The sequence below is a fragment of the Lissotriton vulgaris genome, unplaced genomic scaffold (assembly GCF_964263255.1).
Source record: "Lissotriton vulgaris unplaced genomic scaffold, aLisVul1.2 SCAFFOLD_1378, whole genome shotgun sequence".
Classification (NCBI taxonomy): Eukaryota; Metazoa; Chordata; class Amphibia; order Caudata; family Salamandridae; genus Lissotriton; species Lissotriton vulgaris.
Genome location: NW_028249917.1, coordinates 485,335 through 506,368, shown reverse-complemented (window position 1 = coordinate 506,368; position 21,034 = coordinate 485,335). Strand labels below are relative to the sequence as shown.

Below are 21,034 nucleotides of genomic sequence, written 5' to 3'. Positions count from 1 at the left end.
GCACAGCAAGATAATTTGCTGCGCGATTTTTTAATAAATATGGCCCTTTGTTCAGCTGAGCGATAAGTGTTGGAGGGCAGACACTTGTATATGATACACAGGATCTAAGATGAAATTCTGGTCTTGATTTATATTTTTGCGGCAAAGGTGCTCCTTTGCCGCAAAATTCCTATGAAAATAAATCCTATGAAAATTAGGACCAAAATAAGTCAAAGTGAAAATGCAGAAATGCACTAGCAAAAACCCAGGGGATTCAAGGGCCCCATACAGCTAGGCGGCCAGCCGGAGTGCCAAGGAGCAGCCGTGCATTGGTGTGCACAGAATTGATGCCGCACCATGGCCCAGGATGGCGAAGAGCCACGCTAAAGTTAAACAAGCCTCCTGCTGATCGGAATCTTACTTTCTGAATTGGTTTAATCACATGGGTCAAAAGCCCCGTCTGAATAGAGTTAGGCTCATTTATGTTTATGGATTAGGATTTGACTAAGGGATGGGGAGCAGTTGGAGTTTGGGATTGAAGTATTGGTTAGGGGTGGTAAGGGTAATTGCCTTTTTAGTGAATTAGATTACAGATCATTTCCACATAAAATATATCTTTATATTTGTAAACCCTAATGTAGATCCAGATTTGTGTATTTTCCATGTGTGTTTCTACTGTTTTAATTTCCTATATTTGTATCCTAGAGTGGAGATGGGCCCGCCGCTTTGCAGGTAACTACAGATTGTCCTTCTTTTGATTTCCTCACTTATTTCTCATTTGTTTTTTCTTATGTGAGTGTTTTCAAGGATTTGAATCTAAGAGTCTCTATGTTCATGCATTGGATATCACTCAATTAATAATAATGTGCAGCATGTCGGAGAGTCTCTGCTATTAGGTAGATGGACTCTTCTTTCTTGCTTTGGTATTATTCGTGCTTTGGCAGTAGAGCACATCAGAGGTGTCAGCAGCTCTTTGGAAGAGAACAGACAACGAGCACTGCTGCAGGGGTCTGTAACTCTGCTGTGGTCTGTGCCATTGCTGGGTTTTTCATTGCTTCTATGATCTGCACCATTGCTTGGATCTGCTCCTCTGCTTGGATTGCACCTCTGTTGCATCTGTATTCTACTGTGGTCTGAGCCACTCCTGGTGTCTGCATGGCTTCTATGGTCTGCACTGCTGCTTGGATCTGCACCTCTGCCGGTATCTGCACCCTTGCTGTGATCTGCACCTCTGTTGCGGTCTGTATTCTGCTGTGGTCTGTGCCACTTCTAGGATCTTCACACTTCTGGGATCTGCAGCACGGCTGGAATTGTGATCTGTTGATCTGTAGAGCTGCTTGGGCCTGTGCCACTGCTGGGGTCTTCTCTGCCGTTGACATATGCATCTCTGCTGGAGTCTGCAGCACTGCTGGGATCTGTACTGTTGCTGCAGTTTGTTCCTTTCTTGCTGGAATCTGCACTGCTGCTGGGATCTATACTGCAGCTGCAGTTTGTGCCCTTCTTGCTGGAATCTGCACTGCTGCTGGGATCTGTACTGCAGCTGCAGTTTGTACCCTTCTTGCTGGAATCTGCACTGCTGCTGGGATCTGTACTGTTGCTGCAGTTTGTGCCCTTCTTGCTGGAATCTGCACTGCTGCTGGGATCTGTACTGCAGCTGCAGTTTGTACCCTTCTTGCTGGAATCTGCACTGCTGCTGGGATCTGTACTGCAGCTGCAGTTTGTATCCTTCTTGCTGGAATCTGCACTGCTGCTGGGATCTGTACTGCAGCTGCAGTTTGTGCCCTTCTTGCTGGAGTCTGCACTGCTGCTGGGATCTGTAGCATTTCCTTGGTCTGCACCTCTTCTGGAGTCTGCAGCACTGCTGGGATCTATACTGCAGCTGCAGTTTGTGCCCTCCTTTCTGGAATCTGCACTGCTGCTGGGATCTGTACTGCAGCTACAGTTTGTGCCCTTCTTGCTGGAGTCTGCACTGCTGCTGGGATTGGTAGCATTTCCTTGGTCTGCACCTCTGCTGAGGTCTCCACCGCTGCTGGTGTCTGTAGCACTTCTGGGTTCTGTATTGCTGCTGGGATGTGTAGTGCTTGTAGTGCTGCTGCAGGGCCGGCTTATCATTGGGGGTGCCCTCTGTGGCAATCTTTTCCACCCTCACCTCCATTGACCTCCTTCTTCACAGGTTCTCTCACTACCACCCTCCACCGGTGCTCCTCATCTCACCGTAGCCCCTCTCTCACATTTATGGTTTTATAGCTCTACACATCCCAGTGTAGACTGTCAAAGCACTTTCCATCACAAACATATTATACTGAGACAATGAGTTATACAAGTGTGTATAGGAAATGTTACTTTAGACAATGAGGACTGCAAGGTGTAGGAGTCACGTCATCCATCCTGGTATTCATTGTTTGTTAAAAGTGTTTCGCCTGGAGAAACCAGGGGACAGATTGACTAAGTTTCCAATATGCACAGTAACCAGAGTTGCTGTGCTGCACTGCACGAAAAAGACCGAGCACAACAGCACCAAATCTACTAAGATATAGTGCTGCTGTTCTTTCATTTAGTGCTATGGGCTACCGTGCCCCAGCAAACACACCCTTGCACCATGTGGGGGGGGTGGGGGGGGGGGGGGTGATGTCAATGCATAGGTTTTAGACTGGAAGGATACCCCTCCAACACAAAATTCTATGCTTTCACAAAGTTTAACACTTTACCAGTTTACACAGAACACATGAAAAGTTTGAAAGGTTTGAAGAAAATAAACTTTACACCTGCATCGAGGAGTTGCAATTGTTTTTATGCAAAACCCCTTTCTATGAAAGTTAGTAGATAGGGATTTGCATCCTTCTAGCACCCATGGGACACATCTTTGACGTAAAGTAGCGCATAGTGCTACTTTGTGCTACTTTCAGGCCACCATCCAACACTATTCGGGATTTGAGCTGGAAAGTAAGGCCCAAAACAGCACTTAGCACCAGGTGTGCATCCCTGTTTTAACTCAAACCAGGCCCAAAGTGTCAGTAACTCTATCCGTAAACTCAGGATTTAAAAATGTAACACAATCAGTGGGGGTGTCATATTTATTAAACTGTATTACTACTCAAGACAACCCTTTCTGGCAACTGTAGGATAACTAAACACTGATGGAAATAACAATAAGATTCTAAACCGATGCCTTTCAATTTGTATGCAGCTCACTGTGCTATAGTAGAAGGATTCTAACTGGTAAACTCCAACTAACAAAAGGATCTCTGTCACTAAAGCAATAATCCAAAGAGTTATCTACATATAATACTAATCTGGGATCTACATGTTACACGTTGAACATTAGCCCTACATGCAACTTCATCACGAGTCAAAAGTATGACTAGACAAATGGTCTCCACCAAGTGCATTAACCAACATGATGTTGCAACTATACCCTGAAAAAATGCCATGCACAGAAACATCTCTGCAGACTGCCCATATCTCGCTGCCAGTCATACAAAGAGCGTTCACTTGAGTTTGGTGTGTGGTGCTGCGGTACCGGTTGCAATGCCCTGAAGCCGACACTGTCTGCTGGGATCTACATCGCTGCTGAGCTCTTTACCACTGCTGGGGTCTGTAGCACGTCTGGGTTCTGTAGCACTGCTGGGAGCCTTAGTGCTGCTGTCGTTTGTACTGCTGCTGAGGTCTGCACCATTGCTGGCATTGCATATTTGCTGCAGTCTATAGTACTTCTGGGTCTGTAGCGCTGCTGGAATCTGAGGTGCTGCTGGGATCTGTAGTTCTGCTGCTGAGGCCTACATTGTTGCTGAGCTCTTTACCGCTGTTGGGGTTTGTAACGCTTCTGGTATCTGTAGTGCTGCTGGGATCTGTAGTGCTGCTGGGATCTGTAGGGCTGCTGGGTTCTGTACTGGTGCTGAGGTCTCCACCATTGCTGTGCCTGCACCGTGCTGCAGTCTGTAACACTTCTGGGATCTGTAGTGCTGCTGGGCTTTACACTGCTGCTTAAACCTTCACTGATTCTGGGGTCTTTAGCACTGCTCGGGGCCTACAGCGCTTGTGGAGTTTGGAGCACTGCAAGGTCCTGGAGCACTTCAGGGATCTGCATGGCCGAGGGTTCTGTAGAACTGCTGATGTCTGATCTGCTGCTGGGGTCTGTAGCCCATCTGGGGTCTGTAGCATTGCATTACATTGCTGCTGGGGTCTGCACTGCTGCTGGGGTCTGTAGCACATCTGGGGTCTGTAGCATTGTTGGGCATTACATTGCTGCTGGGGTCTGTAGCACATGTGGGGTCTGTAGCATTGTTGGGCATTACATTGCTGCTGGGGTCTGTAGCACATCTGGGGTCTGTAGCATTGTTGGGCATTACAATGCTGCTGGGGTCTGCTCTGCTGCTGGGGTCTGTAGCACTGCTAGACCTGTGGTGACTGGTCCATGGAGTTCCTGGTATAACATTTCCATTGCAGCCATTAGAGCCCCAGACACTGTTGGCTGATGTTATTTCATGTCCCTGGTGGTAAGTTAAGGCAGTGCTTGGTACAAACATCATCTACCACCATATTATGACGGAACGTTTCTGGATGTCCCAATGTGTGACATTAATGTTTATGCATATTTGTTTTGTGGCATTTTGTTGTGGCGGTGATTAATCTGTTCTTTGTGGTGCCTTGTTTTTGTGGTGCCTCGTTTTTGTGCTGCATTACTGCAACGTGATGTTATGTGTTGTATTTTGGTTGTTGCGTTGCATTCTGCCTTGACTGGTTGTTGTGTTGTGCCCTTTTGTTTTGTTTTATGTTGCCTTGTGTGTGCTATTGTGTTATATAAGATTGTTAAATGTGGTTACATTTCCAGACAAAAACAACACGTGCTTTTAACTTTCCCATACTAAGCACAGCCCTCCTCTCTCCCCACTCCCTATAGAGCTCCTCTCTATCCACTGTCTCCACTCCCTCTGGAGCTCCTCCTTTACCTGCACAGACCTCCATCCTCGCCACTCCCTCTGGAGCTCCTCCTTCACCTGCACAGACCTCCATCCTCTCCACTCCCTCTGGAGCTCCTCTCTCTGCACAGCTCTCCACTATCTCTAGAGCAGAGCTCCTCTGTCACTGCACAGCTCTCCACTCTGTCTGGAGCTCCTCTCTCTCCACTGTCTTTACTCCCTCTAGAGCTCCTCCTTTGCCTGCACAGCCCTCCGCTCTCTCGACACCCTCTGGAGTTCCTCCTTTACCTGCACACCCTCCGCTCTCTCCACACCCTCTGGAGCTCCTCTCTCTCCACAGCCCTCCACTCTCTCCACTCCCTCTAGAGCTCCTCCTTTGCCTGCACAGACCTCCATCCTCTCCTCTCCCTCTGGAGCGCCTCTCTCCTCAATCTCCTTTTTACAATCCCAGTCCTTCACTGTCCGCACAGTCATTCCTCCCACCACATCACTTCATTCTCTATCGATCCAATCGGTGACCGGCGCTGCCCATTCCAGGCCTGGCTTTTACTGTGTGACCCTTCCTCCTCTTCAGACACAATCCCTCTCTGCACAGACTTCCATTCTCTGCAGAGCCATCGCCGTACAGGCAGCCCTGAATCTGCACAATCCGCTTTTCTGTACACAGCCCTTCTCCCACGCAGTTCTGATACGACCTGGAGTGTCCTCATATTCAAGGTGTCAGGAGTCTAACCCTTTGATGCCAGGACTTAGTTCAATGCAACAGCATTTAATTAGAAAGCCAGTTGGACTGCAGCCGAACCCTTGCCCACTGAGCAACCCTGTGCACGCAGCATTTTCTGGTTACTGTTGGTCACGTGAGGCGAGTTCAGGGAGACATTGACAAACCAAACAATCTTTTGTTTATGAATGACACACTCAAAGATAACATAAAGAAACAGAGACTTGTAATGGTAAAATTGTTATCTGAACTCTGCTGTGGAAGCTAAATATACTCTTGGGGGAGAAGGACAACTTCCCTCATAGCAAGCATTGGCATAGCCGATATGTCTCGCCTTTGGGAACCTTATAAGTGTTTAGCCATGCAACAGTTGATGTTGTTGCACCAAGGATATTGTACTGCATAACTAAAAACTTCTACGGTCCCAGAGGTCCCAATGCTTGTTTCATATGTGGTCATCCTGATCTCCTCTTTTATGCTCTGATTACGCTTAGGCCTCCTTCCTTGAGGCTAAGTTGTACAATGGATTGAAAAGTGAGGCTAATTAGAAGTTAGGGGAGATGCCATTGCCATCAGAGGTGGGTACTGCAAGGGTACCTGTTGGGTGCTGCTGGTTACGAAAATGCAGGACGGTGCGGTCCCATACCATGTCCGAGAGTGAAGTAGTGGATACAGAGAGCCTGGGTTTTCCACTCTGTGAACTCGTTCTTCTAGCTCAAAGGAAGATCATTAACTTTTGGTTGCCCCGTTTTGGTGATAGAGCCCTCTAAAGCATCACCTTCCAATTGACACTGATGTACTCTGTCTCTGGCATACTCTTAGTGTTAGGGCCAGGCAGCATCAGGTGGCTTTCAAAGACACATTCACATTAAGGTGATATGCAAAGCGGCCATTTGGGGTACACTGCATACTTTCTGCAAGCACTACGCATCGGGGGTATGCCCTGGAGCTGAAGCAGTTTGACCAATCCAGACCCAAGAACATGTTCAACTTAGTTTTACTGAATCTTTTGCATTCTTAGCACTTCATTATTTTGTCATCTGTAAATATGTTTACACTGAGAGCACGTTTCACCTTATTAGTACCAATTTAACACCCAAATACAGCAATAAGAAATTGAAAAGGGAAACCTTCTTTACCACGAAGTAAATACATTATTGTGCGGCAAATGCCATGGCAGCAGAATTGCATAATTCCAGTGCCCATGGTTATGCTCCCGCGTAGCCAGCAAATTTGAAACTGTGGCTTCGATGCGCTTAGAAGTTCCCTCCAAGAGTTATCTGATGCTGAAAATATACTTCGAATTAATGTAGCTATGTCTCAAACAGCTATAATGTTTCAAATAGGAGCAAAACAAGTTAGAAATCAATAGGTGTTCTGAAAAGACAATAAAACAGTCTGTAATAGCTGTGTGATATGTGTAAGACAGACAAAACATTTAAACGGCGGAAAAACAAAATTCAACATGGAATTTAGACTACGTTTTTTGGGGGAAAATAGAAGGCTTTTAAAGTGCACGATCACCATTCTCTAGAAATATTCGTTTGCATGCTCAAAGGGTTTACAGGGATTCAGAGACGGAACACAAGATTATATGGTGAAAAACTCTGGTCATACATATAAACAGGGAGAGGAGGGCCCAAGGGGATGTTTAAAGACTACTCACTGCTACGTCCCCTAAACAATTAGTACACAGAAAAAAGAAGCAATGGGTCAAATGAACCACTTAGCTCCAAATACACGTCTGAAAAGGACGCCCCAACATGAAGAAACGAGTGAAGTGACACTATCCCAAAGTGAGTATCTTTCCTGTGTTGAAAAATACCCATCAGCTGTCGATCCTGAACACCCTATTCATCATTTGGGTTCCCTCACACCGGGAAGGTAAGTGTTTTGAAATTTTTTAAATAGACAACATAAGTCTGTGTCTAAACAACAGAACCCAACATGTGTTAGCGCATATTAGGGTGTGAGGGGGCAACTGTAGAGCAGTGCAAGTGAGGGGTGAAAAAAAGGTGAAAAGTGATATGTACGCTAAAATTGGGTCGTAGAAAGGATAACAAACTTTATTAAACACCTTAAGACTCCCAAATCAATAAAATGCGTGCGACAATAGTGGCTTGAACATATAACCACTAATCATTCAGTACGGTCAACATGTTTCTGCAGACTTAAAGTGGAGCCTAATAGGTATCCTGCTGCATTCTTCAGGACCATAATCGCGACTGCTCATTAAAAAGGTGAAAAAAGAAGAATATCACCTGGGTATTTTAGTGGATCTTCATTCTCCTTGCTTTTCGAATCACAAGAAGGCGAGTCGTCCAAACAGACATATAAAGGAAGACAAACAACTGCAAGACAGAAAGTGAATTGGGTAACACATCCATTAGTCATGTGCATCAATGACCGTTAAAAGCAAATCCCATGCCATGGTTGACACGCACACTATCAATAACGTACAGTGGCAATTCTTCCTTACCCAAATGAAAGGAGAGAAATGCTCCACCCCACCTGGCCACAGCTCAGGTAAATGGAGCCCCGCACTAGTGGGCAAAGAAAAGAAATTACAAAAGGTTACTGAACATGTCAGCAAACTGACTTCATTACCCCACCTTAGTCATAGCACTCACGTCAGTAATATTTGGTCTGTGTAAAACGGCTTTAGCTCTTTCACAAACGATCTATATTCGCTGTTTACTGACGATCGTTTATTATTTTCCTTGGAGAGTTTTGTGTAAATAATATTTAAGTCTCTTATCTTCACACAGACTCTTGGCATCACCCCTCGTTATCACCCATCTCTCATTTGAACACATCTTCAACTACATGCTCTCTTATTAGAACATAGCATATGAGACTAACCTGCAGGAGACCTGAATAACATACAGAATCCAAATAAGATACTGGTCAAGCAGATACATCGCTAAGAGAAATGTTTTCAAATAGTTATCTGATTAGCTGACGATTTATTCAGGATGTATGCATTATATTGTAGAGTTGGCCCATGATATTAAAATAATACCTGTTTTTCACTTCTTAGAGTAAAAGACCATCATTAGAAGATCGAGGTATCTAGAAGGTGTATTAGCTTGATATGCACTGTAATGGAATAAATAAACCTTTAAAGCTAAATAAAACTGAGTTCTGGGTTCGTAATGTAAACACACACTGAGCGAACTACTTTACCCACAAGACCTATGTTGAATGCCCCGGCATGTTGAACCTCACGTGGATGCTTGATTTTACCCCGATTTATACACAAAATACCAATCATGGTGAAATCAAGTCAGTTCAGATGACATTTGTTCGGCCATGAACTGAGCAATCCTCAGAGTTGAGTTAAATTGAAGTATGTGCCTGAAATGTAAACACACGATGAGGGAACTACATTTGCCAGCAGACCTAAGGAGAGCGCACTGGTATGACGCGCTTACGTGACCGAGCGCACTGGGATGACGCGCTCCACGTGATCGGCAGGGAGAGAGAGAGGGGCATTTAGCACCACTTCCTGATCCGCTCGGTACCTCCCCGAGACAGCCCAGAGGGACGTCCGGAGTACCGACCGGAAGGTAAGATCAATGGGCGGGGCATTGAGAGCTAAGGGGAGCGGGTGCTGCTTTTTTTGTTAACTTTGGGCGTTCCAATCTGGGCGCTTTAGGCAGACTAATAGTACTCTGTCTCACAAGAGAAAATGTGCCGCTTTTTGATAACTTTGGTGCGCTACAATTTGGGCATTTCTGGTGGACTAATAGCACTTTTTCTCGCAATATTGCGAGGGAGGGCGATACGAAATATCGGCAGACTCGTATCTACTAACTTAGATGAGACATTTTCAAACGCTTAATTAAGGCGTTTCAAACCTAATAACAACATGACCTTGAGATGGGTGATAACGAGTGGTGATGCCAAGAGTCTGTGTGAAGATAAGAGACTTAAATATTATTTACACAAAACTCTCCAAGGAAAATAATAAACGATCGTCAGTAAACAGCGAATAAAGATCGTTTGTGAAAGAGCTAAAGCCGTTTTACACAGACCAATTATTACTGACATGAGTGCTATGACTAAGGTGGGGTAATGAAGTCAGTTTGCTGACATGTCCAGTAACCTTTTGTAATTTCTTTTCTTTGCCCACTAGTGCGGGGCTCCATTTACCTGAGCTGTGGCCAGGTGGGGTGGAGCATTTCTCTCCTTTCATTTCGGTAAGTGAGAGTTGCCACTGTAGGTTATTGATAGTGTGCGTGTCAACCATGGCATGGGATTTGCTTTTAACGGTCATTGATGCACATGACTAATGGATGTGTTACCCAATTCACTTTCTGTTTTGTAGTTGTTTGTCTTCCTTTATATGTCTGTTTGGACGTCTCGCCTTCTTGTGATTCGAAAAGCAAGGAGAATGAAGATCCACTAAAATACCCAGGTGATATTCTTCTTTTTTCACCTTTTTAATGAGCAGTCGCGATTATAGTCCTGAAGAATGCAGCAGGATACCTATTAGGCTCCACTTTAAGTCTGCAGAAACATGTTGACCGTACTGAATGATTAGTGGTTATATGTTCAAGCCACTATTGTTGCACGCATTTTATTGATTTGGGAGTCTTAAGGTGTTTAATAAAGTTTGTTATCCTTTCTACAACCCAATTTTAGTGTACATATCACTTTTCACCTTTTTTTCACCCCCTCACTTGCACTGCTCTACAGTTGCCCCCTCACACCCTAATATGCGCTAACACATGTTGGGTTCTGTTGTTTAGACACAGACTTATGTTGTCTATTTAAAAATTTTCAAAACACTTACCTTCCCGGTGTGATGGAACCCAAATGATGAATAGGGCGTTCAGGATCGACAACTGATGGGTATTTTTCAACACAGGAAAGATACTCACTTTGGGATAGTGTCACTTCACTCGTTTCTTCATGTTGGGGCGTCCTTTTCAGACGTATATTTGGAGCTAACTGGTTCATTTGACCCACTGCTTTTATTCTGTGTACTGAAAAACACTGGTCACCTTGGAGACAATGCAAAGCACTGCTTCTAATGACAGGACAGAGTTCCACTTGTCCGCTGCCTTCCTCATTGCGACAAGCAATCACCCCGGGGCGGCTACAGCGTCACCGCTATGCAAACGATTAGCTGACAGAACCAGTGTGTGTTACGGAGAAACCCATCCGGGAGGAATTCCACTGAGGGCCGGGGGAGGAGGGACACAAATAGAGCACCCTTCAGTTACCCAAGCCTGTAGGTTTCTTGGTAAATTACTGCTGGGGTCACTTTTAACAATGTAGACATGAACGGACACTGGCAGACACATACAACTTGCCCCCCATACATGTAGATGCCAGTGTTTCTCTCTCCTGGTCTTCTGAAATAAGCAGCCATCACCCCAGTACGTTTAGCACACATATACACTATAAATATGCAGCCAGATAGGTTCCAATGGGGTCTGAAATTCCTCAGCCAGAGGACAAACCGCTCGGATGTCAGGGCAGCGCAGGTCCCGCAAACACTATTCTAAATAAAAGACCCGAGGCCCACTGCATGACTCTGGCTGGGGTATTTTTGCAACTCTGGCTGCTTTCTACACACAACACGACAGAGGCAGTCGTAGAAACAACCGCGGCCCGCAGTAATGCGGCGGACAGGCGCTGGATGTACTCACGACAAAGAGGCAAAAAACACCCCTCGTGGACTTTGACCCTCTTTTTTTTCACTTGTAAACTTCATGATTTGTAGCCACGCTGTCCTAAACCTTTCCAGCCGTCAACCCCACGAGAAAGAATACATCTCTCCTCGCTGTAAACGCTGGCAGGCAGTTCACATATTTCATTGGCTCAGCCTTCCGCAATGAGTCTTGCAAGTCCCGAAGCCACCCCCCACAGGAACCTCAGCTGTTCTGCGCTGTTTACAGAAAACAGTGCCCGGCTGCGGGAACGCGGCTGCGAAAGTTAAAGCTTGCGGAAGCCATTGAAATACAATAACGGCCAGCGCAACTGTCTGTTTCCAATTTAGATAATTGGAAACAGATGGCGCTGCTGCTTGCTCCCGAGCTGCCTAGGCCAAGGCAGAGAGAAGGATGGCCATGCACCCGCCTTTGGCCAATTGCGTGCTGTCTTTATTAGAAAGACGCACGCAAAGGCCAATAGGTGTGAAGAAAAAAAAAAGCACACGCACGACCGTGTGGTACGAGTTGGAAAGCCCTTACTAGAATCCTCGCAGCGCATGCGCGCTGGCTCAGGCGAGAACTAAAAAATAACCAATGCAGCAAGGGGGCTTAACGTGATGTCAGCGTTCACTACACAGCGTACACTACTAAAACAGTAAAACGTCAGCCTAGACAGCAGGCAGCCCCGATATCAGCATTTTTCATGTGTCTAAGAACTTTACACTTACTATTAAAGATAAATAAAAGCTAAAAGCAGTCACGGTATGACTAAGATGGGAGCTGTCACAATGTTCATGATAGTTCCCTAGACTCTGCAGATCTCTCCCCTCTATGCAGCTCCCCACCTCCAGAATAGCCCACCACAGAATGTACACAAACATCTAATCAGTTCTGCGCTCCCAGCACAACCAGCCCTCTCTAGATGCCATCTGCACAGAGCTCCAGTCTCTGCACAGAGCTCGTCTCTGCACAGAGCCCCAGTCTCTGCACAGAGCGGTATACACTCAAAAGATCGAGTTTTTAATATCGAGTTACATTAATATCGAATTAAAAATATAGAATGGACACAATATCAAATGGACAGAATATAGACTACACAAATATCGAATAGAATAGCATTAATATCGAATCCAAAATATAGAATGGACAAAATATCAAATGGACAGAATATAGACAACAAAAATATAGAATGGACAGACTATAGACAACAAAAATATCGAATTTGAGGTAAGTAAGTCAATATCAATTTTTTAAAAGTGTTTTTTATGTTTCTATATGTGTGAAAAGTGTATATTTATTTTATAATTTATTTTAATTAATTTTATGGTATTATTTTTTGCGTAATATAATTCTGTAGCGGGTTGTGGGTTTATAGGGGAATAGGGTGGGAAGTAATTTAATTATAATTAATTAAATATGTTAATTTATTGATTGATATTTATGTTGAATTAATTGTTAATTATTAGTTGGTAATTAATTAAAATAATTGGTAAATAATTTTAATTGTTTAATTGATAATTATGTTTATTAATGTATTTTCTGTAGCGGGTTGTGGGTTTATAGGGGAATAGGTTGGGAAGTAATTTAAATATAATCAATTAAATATGTCAATTTATTTATTGGTATTTATTTTGAATTAATTGTTAATTATTTATTAATTGGTAATTAAGTAAAATATAATTGGTAATGCATTTTAATTAATTGAATAATTGATAATTATGGTAATTTTTTAATATTTATTTTCTGTAGCGGGTTGTGGGTTTATAGGGGAATAGGGTGGGAAGTAATTTAATTATAATTAATTAAATATGTTTATTTATGTTGAATTAATTGTTAATTAAATATTAATTGGTAATTAGAATATAATTGGTAACTAGTTTTAATTAATTGATAATTATGTTAATTTTATTCATTTATTTTCAGTAGTGGGTTGTGCGTTTATAGGGGAATAGTGTGGGAAGTAATTGAATTGTAAATAATTACATTTTTTAATTTATTTATTGGTTATTTTTGTTATAATTTTTAATGATGTATTAATTGTTAATTAATGTTTTGTTAATTGGTAAATAATTTGTATTAGTAGGTAATTATTTTTAATTAATTTTCATTTGTATTTTTAATTGATTAATTAATATATTATATAAAATTGTTAATTATTTTAAATTATTTGTAATTGGTATTAATATTTAATTTATTTTCATTCATATATGAAGTATTTACTTTCCCTACTGTTGCACTCTCTGGAGTGGGAATAGTAGTGTTTACCCCTACGCTATCCAACGCTTTCCCTACTGTCACATTCTCATGAGTGGGTATAGTAATTTTTACCTCTACGCTATCCAACGCTTTCCCTACTGTTGCACTCACTGGAGTGGGAATAGTAATTTTTACCCCTACGCTATCCAACGCTTTCCCTACTGTTGCACTCTCTGGAGTGGGAATTGTCATTTTTACCCCTACGCTATCCAACGCTTTCCCTACTGTTGCACTCTCTGGAGTGGGAATAGTAATTTTTACTCTCCCGCTATCCAACGCTTTCCCTACTGTTGCACTAATTGGAGTGGTAATAGTAAGTTTTACCCTACGCTATCCAACGCTTTCCCTACTGTTCCACTCTCTGGAGTGGAATAGTAATTTTTACCTCTACGCTATCCAATGCTTTCCCTACTGTTTCACTCTCTGGAGTGGGATTAGTAATTTTTACACTCCCGCTATCCAATGCTTTCCTCACTGGAGTGGGAATAGTACATTTTATGCCTACGCTATCCAACGCTTTCCCTACTGTTGCACTCTCTGGAGTGGGAATAGTAAATAGTAAATTTTATGCCTACGCTATCCAGCGCCTTCCCTACTGTTGCACTCTCTGGAGTTGGAATAGTAATTTTTACCCCTACGCTGTCCAATGCTTTCCCTACTGTTGCACTCACTGGAGTGGGAATAGTAATTTTTATTCTCCCGCTATCCAATGTTTTCCCTACTGTTGCACTCATTGGAGTGGGAATAGTAATTTTTACCCCTACGCTATCCAATGCTTTCCCTACTGTTGCACTCATTGGAGTGGGAATAGTAATTTTTACCCCTACGCTATCCAACGCTTTCCATACTGTTGCACTCTCCGGAGTGGGAATAGTAATTTTTACCTCTACGCCATGGGTACTCACAAACTTTCTCTCGGGGGCCAAATTTACAGTGTGGTTTGTGGCCGTGGGCCGCACAGGTGGAGGCGGGGTCAGTGGGGGAGGGGGAAGGGGCTAGAAAGAAAAAAACTGTGACCATGAAGTTGAACACAGGCCCCTGCAGCTGACGCGTTCATCCACTGAGCCAACAGACCAGCATAAACACACCTCTCTCTCTCTCTCTCCCTATCTCTCCCTCCCTCTCTCTGTCTCCCTCCATCTCTCTCTCTCGCTCCCTCCTTCCCTCTATCTCTGTCTCTCTCTGTCTTACCTCTCTTTCTCTCTCTGTCTCCCTCCCTCTCTTTCCTTCCCTCTCTCATCTCCCTCCATCTGTCTCCCTCTATCTGTGTCCCACTGTCCATCTCCCTCTGTCTTTCTCCCTCAGTCTGTCTCCCTCCCTCTGTCTCCCTTCCTCCCTCCCTCTGTCTCCCTTCCTCCCTCCCTCTGTCTCCCTTCCTCCCTCTGTCTGTCTGTCTCTCTCCCTCTGTCTGTCTGTCTCCCTTTGTCTTTCTGTCTCTCTCCCTCTGTCTGTCTGTCTCTGTCTGTCTCCCTCCCTCTGTCTCCCTCCCTCTGTCTGTCTCCCTCTGTCTGTCTCCCTCTATCCCTCTGCCTCCCTCTGTCTCCCTCCCTCCCTCTGTCTCCCTCCCTCTGCCTCCCTCGGTCTCCTTCCCTCCCTCCCTCCCTCCCTCTGTCTACCTCCCTCCCTGCCTCCCTCTGTCTGTCTCCCTCCCTCCCTGTGTCTGTCTCCCTCCGTCTTTCTGTCTCCCTCCCTCTGTCTGTCTCCCTCCCTCCCTCCGTCTGCCTCCCTCTGTCTCCCTCCCTCCCTCTGTCTCCCTCCCTCCCTCCGCCTGCCTCCCTCTGTCTCCCCCCCTCCCTCTGTCTCTCTCCCTCCCTGCCTCCCTCTGTCTGTCTCCCTCCCTCTGTCTGTCTCCCTCTGTCTTTCTGTCTCCCTCCCTCCGTCTGTCTCCCTCTCTCTCCCTCCCTCTGTCTCCCTCCCTCTGTCTGTCTGTCTCCCTCCCTCCCTCCCTCTGTCTGTCTCCCTCCCTCCCTCTGTCTGTCTCCCTCTGTCTGTCTCCCTCTCTCCCTCTGTCCATCTCCCTCTCTCCCTCTGTCTATCTCCCTCCCTCTGTCTGTCTCCCTCCCTCTGTCTGTCTCCCTCCCTTTGGTTGTCTCCCTCCCTCCCTCCCTCTGTCTGTCTCCCTCTCTCCCTCTGTCTGTCTCCCTCTCTCCCTCTGTCTGTCTCCCTCCCTCTGTCTGTCTCCCTCCCTTTGGTTGTCTCCCTCCATGCCTCCCTCCGTCTGTCTCCCTCTCTCCCTCTGTCTGTCTCCCTCTCTCCCTCTGTCTGTCTCCCTCTCTCCCTCTGTCTGTCTCCCTCCCTCTGTCTGTCTCCCTCTGTCTTTCTGTCTCCCTCCCTCTGTCTGTCTCCCTCTCTCTCCCTCCCTCTGTCTCCCTCCCTCTGTCTGTCTCCCTCTGTCTGTCTCCCGCTGTCTGTCTCCATCCCTCCCTCTGTCTGTCTGTCTGTCTCCCTCCCTCCCTCTGTCTGTCTCCCTCCCTCCCTCTGTCTGTCTCCCTCCCTCCCTCTGTCTGTCTCCCTCCCTCCCTCTCTCTGTCTCCCTCTCTCCCTCTGTCTATCTTCCTCTCTCCCTCTGTCTATCTCTCTCCCTCTGTCTGTCTCCCTCTCTCCCTCTGTCTGTCTCCCTCTCTCCCTCTGTCTGTCTCCCTCTCTCCCTCTGTCTGTCTCCCTCTCTCCCTCTGTCTGTCTCCCTCTCTCTGTCTCCCTCTCTCCCTCTATCTGTCTCTCTCTGTCTGTCTCTCTGTCTCCATCCCTCCCTATGTCTGTCTCCCTCTCTCCCTCTCTCTGTCTGTCTCTCTCTCTCTCTGTCTTTCTCTCTCTCTGTCTGTCTCTCTCTCTGTCTTTCTCTCTGTCTCTATCGCTGTCTGTCTCTACCTCTATCTGTCTCTGCCTCTATCTGTCTCTATATGTCTTTATCTGCCTCTATCTATATCTGTCTCACCTCACCCTGCTCTCACTCCCTGCTGCCCTCTCACCTCACCTGGCTTTCACTCCCAGCTGCCCTCTGTCACCTCACCCTGCTCTCACTCCCTGCTGCCCTCCCACCTCACCCGGCTCTCACTCCCTGCTGCCCTCTGTCACGTCACCCGGCTCTCACTCCCTGCTGCCCTCCAACCTCACCCGGCTCTCACTCCCTGCTGCCCTCTGTCACCTCACCGGGCTCTCACTCCCTGCTGCCCTCCCACCTCACCCGGCTCTCACTCCCTGCTGCCCTCTGTCACCTCATCTGGCTCTCACTCACTGCTGCCCTCCCACCTCCCACACCCGGGCTCTCACTCCATGCTCTGCCCTCCCTCACCCGGGCTCTCACGCCCTGCTCTGCCCTCCCAACTTACCTGGCTCTCACTACCTGCTGCCCTCCCACCTCCCTCACCCGGGCTCTCACTCCCTGCTCTGCCCTCCCACCTCACCGGGCTCTCACTCCCTGCTGCCCTCCGTCACCTCACCCGGCTCTCAGTCTCTACTGCCCTCCCACCTCACCGGGCTCGCCCTCCCTGCTCTGCCTTCCCACCTCACTGGGCTCTCACTCCCTGCTGCCCTCCGTCACCTCACCCGGCTCTCACTCTCTACTGCCCTCCCACCTCACCGGGCTCTCACTCCCTGCTCTGCCCTCCCACCTTACCTGGCTTTCACTCCCTGCTGCCCTCCCACCTCCCTCACCCGGGCTCTCACTCCCTACTCTGCCCTCCCTCACCCAGGCTCTCACTCCCTGCTCTGCCCTATCAACTTACCTAGCTCTCACTCCCTGCTCTGCCCTCCCACTTCCCTCACCCGGGCTCTCACTCCCTGTTCTTCCCTCCCACCTCACCGGGCTCCCACTCTCTGCTCTGCCCTCCCACCTCACCGGGCTCTCACTCCCTGCTGCCCTCCCACCTCACAGGGCTCTCACTCCCTGCTCTGCCCTCCCACCTTACCTGGCTCTCACTCCCTGCTGCCCTCCCACCTCCCTCTATCGCTGTCTGTCTCTACCTCTATCTGTCTCTGCCTCTATCTGTCTCTATATGTCTATCTGTCTCTATCTATATCTGTCTCACCTCACCTGGCTCTCACTCCCTGCTGCCCTCCCACCTCACCCGGCTCTCACTCCCTGCTGCCCTCTGTCACCTCACCGGGCTCTCACTCCCTGCTGCCCTCCCACCTCACCGGGCTCTCACTCCCTGCTGCCCTCCCACCTCACCCGGCTCTCACTCCCTGCTGCCCTCTGTCACCTCATCTGGCTCTCACTCCCTGCTGCCCTCCCACCTCCCACACCCGGGCTCTCACTCCATGCTCTGCCCTCCCACCTCACCGGGCTCTCACTCTCTGCTGCCCTCCGTCACCTCACCCGGCTCTCCCTCTCTACTGCCCTCCCACCTCACCCGGGCTCTCACTCCATGCTCTGCCTTCCCACCTCACTGGGCTCTCACTCCCTGCTGCCCTCCATCACCTCACCCGGCTCCACTCTCTACTGCCCTCCCACCTCACCCGGGCTCTCACTCCCTGCTCTGCCCTCCCACCTTACCTGGCTTTCACTCCCTGCTGCCCTCTCACCTCCCTCACCCGGGCTCTCACTCCCTGCTCTGCCCTCCCTCACCCCGGCTATCACTCCCTGCTCTGTCCTCCCAACTTACCTGGCTCTCACTACCTGCTGCCCTCCCACCTCCCTCACCTGGGCTCTCACTCCCTGCTCTGCCCTCCCACTTCCCTCAACCGGCTCTCACTCCCTGCTGCCCTCCCACCTCACTGGGCTCTCACTCCCTGCTGCCCTCCGTCACCTCACCCGGCTCCACTCTCTACTGCCCTCCCACCTCACAAGGCTCTCACTCCCTGCTCTGCCCTCCCACCTTACCTGGCTTTCACTCCCTGCTGCCCTCTCACCTCCCTCACCCGGGCTCTCACTCCCTGCTCTGCCCTCCCTCACCCGGGCTATCACTCCCTGCTCTGTCCTCCCAACTTACCTGGCTCTCACTACCTGCTGCCCTCCCACCTCCCTCACCTGGGCTCTCACTCCCTGCTCTGCCCTCCCACTTCCCTCAACCGGCTCTCACTCCCTGCTGCCCTCCCACCTCACTGGGCTCTCACTCCCTGCTGCCCTCCGTCACCTCACCCGGCACTCACTCTCTACTGCCCTCCCACCTCACCCGGGCTCTCACTTCCTACTCTGCCCTCCCACCTTACCTGGCTTTCACTCCCTGCTGCCCTCCCACCTCCCTCACCCGGGCTCTCACTCCCTGCTCTGCCCTCCCTTTTCCCTCATCCGGGCTCTCACTCACTTCTGCCCTCCCACCTCACCGGGCTCCCACTCCCTGCTCTGCCCTCCCACCTCACAGGGCTCTCACTCCCTGCTCTGCCCTCCCACCTTACCTGGCTCTCACTCCCTGCTGCCCTCCCACCTCCCTCTATCGCTGGCTGTCTCTACCTCTATCTGTCTCTGCCTCTATCTGTCTCTATATGTCTTTATCTGTCTCTATCTATATCTGTCTCACCTCACCCGGCTCTCACTCCCTGCTGCTATCTCCCACCTCACCCGACTCTCACTCCCTGCTGCCCTCTGTCACCTCACCGGGCTCTCACTCCCTGCTGCCCTCCCACCTTACCCGGCTCTCACTCCCTGCCGCCCTCTGTCACCTCATCTGGCTCTCACTCACTGCTGCCCTCCCACCTCGCACACCCTAGCTCTCACTCCATGCTCTGCCCTCCCACCTCCCTCACCCGGGCTCTCACTCCCTGCTCTGCCCTCTGTCACCTCACACAGCTCTAACTCCCTGCTGCCCTCCGTCACCTCACCCGGCTCTCACTCACTGCTGCCCTCCCACCTCACCGGACTCTCACTCCCTGCTGCCCTCCCACCTCACTGGGCTCTCACTCACTGCTGCCCTCCGTCACCTCACCCGGCTCTCACTCTCTACTGCCCTCCCACCTCACCGAGCTCGCACTCCCTGCTCTGCCTTCCCACCTCACTGGGCTCTCACTCCCTGCTGCCCTCTGTCACCTTACCCGGCTCTCACTCTCTACTGCCCTCCCACCTCACCGGGCTCTCACTTCCTGCTCTGCCCTCCCACCTCACTGGGCTCTCACTCCCTGCTGCCCTCCCACCTCACCGGACTCTCACTCCCTGCTGCCCTCCCACCTCACCGGACTCTCACTCCCTGCTGCCCTCCCACCTCACTGGGCTCTCACTCACTGCTGCCCTTCCACCTCACTGGGCTCTCATTCTCTGTTGCCCTCCGTCACCTCACCCGGCTCTCACTCTCTACTGCCCTCCCACCTCACCGAGCTCGCACTCCCTGCTCTGCCCCCCCCCCCCACCTCACTGGGCTCTCACTCCCTGCTGCCCTCCGTCACCTCACCCGGCTCTCACTCTCTACTGCTCTCCCACCTCATCTCGGCTCTCACTCCCTGCTCTGCCCTCCCACCTTACCTGGCTTTCACTCCCTGCTGCACTCCCACCTCCCTCACCCGAGCTCTCACTCCCTGATTTGCCCTCCCTCACCCGGGCTCTCACTCCCTGCTCTCATTCCCTGCTCTGCCCTCCCAACTTACCTGGTTCTCACTACCTGCTGCCCTCTCACCTCCCTCACCCGGTCTCTCACTCCCTGCTCTGCCCTCCCACTTCCCTCACCCGGGCTCTCACTCCCTGCTCTGCCCTCCCACCTCACCGGGCTCTCACTCACTTCTGCCCTCCCACCTCACCGGGCTCCCACTCCCTGCTCTGCCCTCCCACCTCACCGGGCTCTCACTCCCTGCTGCCCTCCGTCACCTCAACCGGCACTCACTCTCTACTGCCCTCCCACCTCACCCAGGCTCTCACTTCCTACTCTGCCCTCCCACCTTACCCGGCTCTCACTCCCTGCCGCCCTCTGTCACCTCATCTGGCTCTCACTCACTGCTGCCCTCCCACCTCGCACACCCTAGCTCTCACTCCATGCTCTGCCCTCCCACCTCCCTCACCCGGGCTCTCACTCCCTGCTCTGCCCTCTGTCACCTCACACAGCTCTAACTCCCTGCTGCCCTCCGTCACCTCACCCGGCTCTCACTCACTGCTGCCCTCCCACCTCACCGGACTCTCACTCCCTGCTGCCCTCCCACCTCACTGGGCTCTCACTCACTGCTGCCCTCCGTCACCTCACCCGGCTCTCACTCTCTACTGCCCTCCCACCTCACCGAGCTCGCACTCCCTGCTCTGCCTTCCCACCTCACTGGGCTCTCACTCCCTGCTGCCCTCTGTCACCTTACCCGGCTCTCACTCTCTACTGCCCTCCCACCTCACCGGGCTCTCACTTCCTGCTCTGCCCTCCCACCTCACTGGGCTCTCACTCCCTGCTGCCCTCCCACCTCACCGGACTCTCACTCCCTGCTGCCCTCCCACCTCACCGGACTCTCACTCCCTGCTGCCCTCCCACCTCACTGGGCTCTCACTCACTGCTGCCCTTCCACCTCACTGGGCTCTCATTCTCTGTTGCCCTCCGTCACCTCACCCGGCTCTCACTCTCTACTGCCCTCCCACCTCACTGAGCTCGCAC

At 49.5% G+C, this 21,034-nt stretch overlaps 1 protein-coding gene across 1 annotated transcript in view; it reads left to right on the top strand.

Moving 5' to 3' along the window:
- The window catches only part of LOC147663457 (E3 ubiquitin-protein ligase TRIM39-like), a 139,699-nt gene that overhangs the window by 99,225 nt on the left and 19,440 nt on the right, over positions 1-21,034 (top strand). Inside the window, exon 6 of the mRNA XM_086950438.1 lies at positions 685-711. Within this exon, the coding sequence (XP_086806564.1) occupies positions 685-711 (27 nt within the window). The remainder of the gene's footprint in view (positions 1-684; positions 712-21,034) is intronic.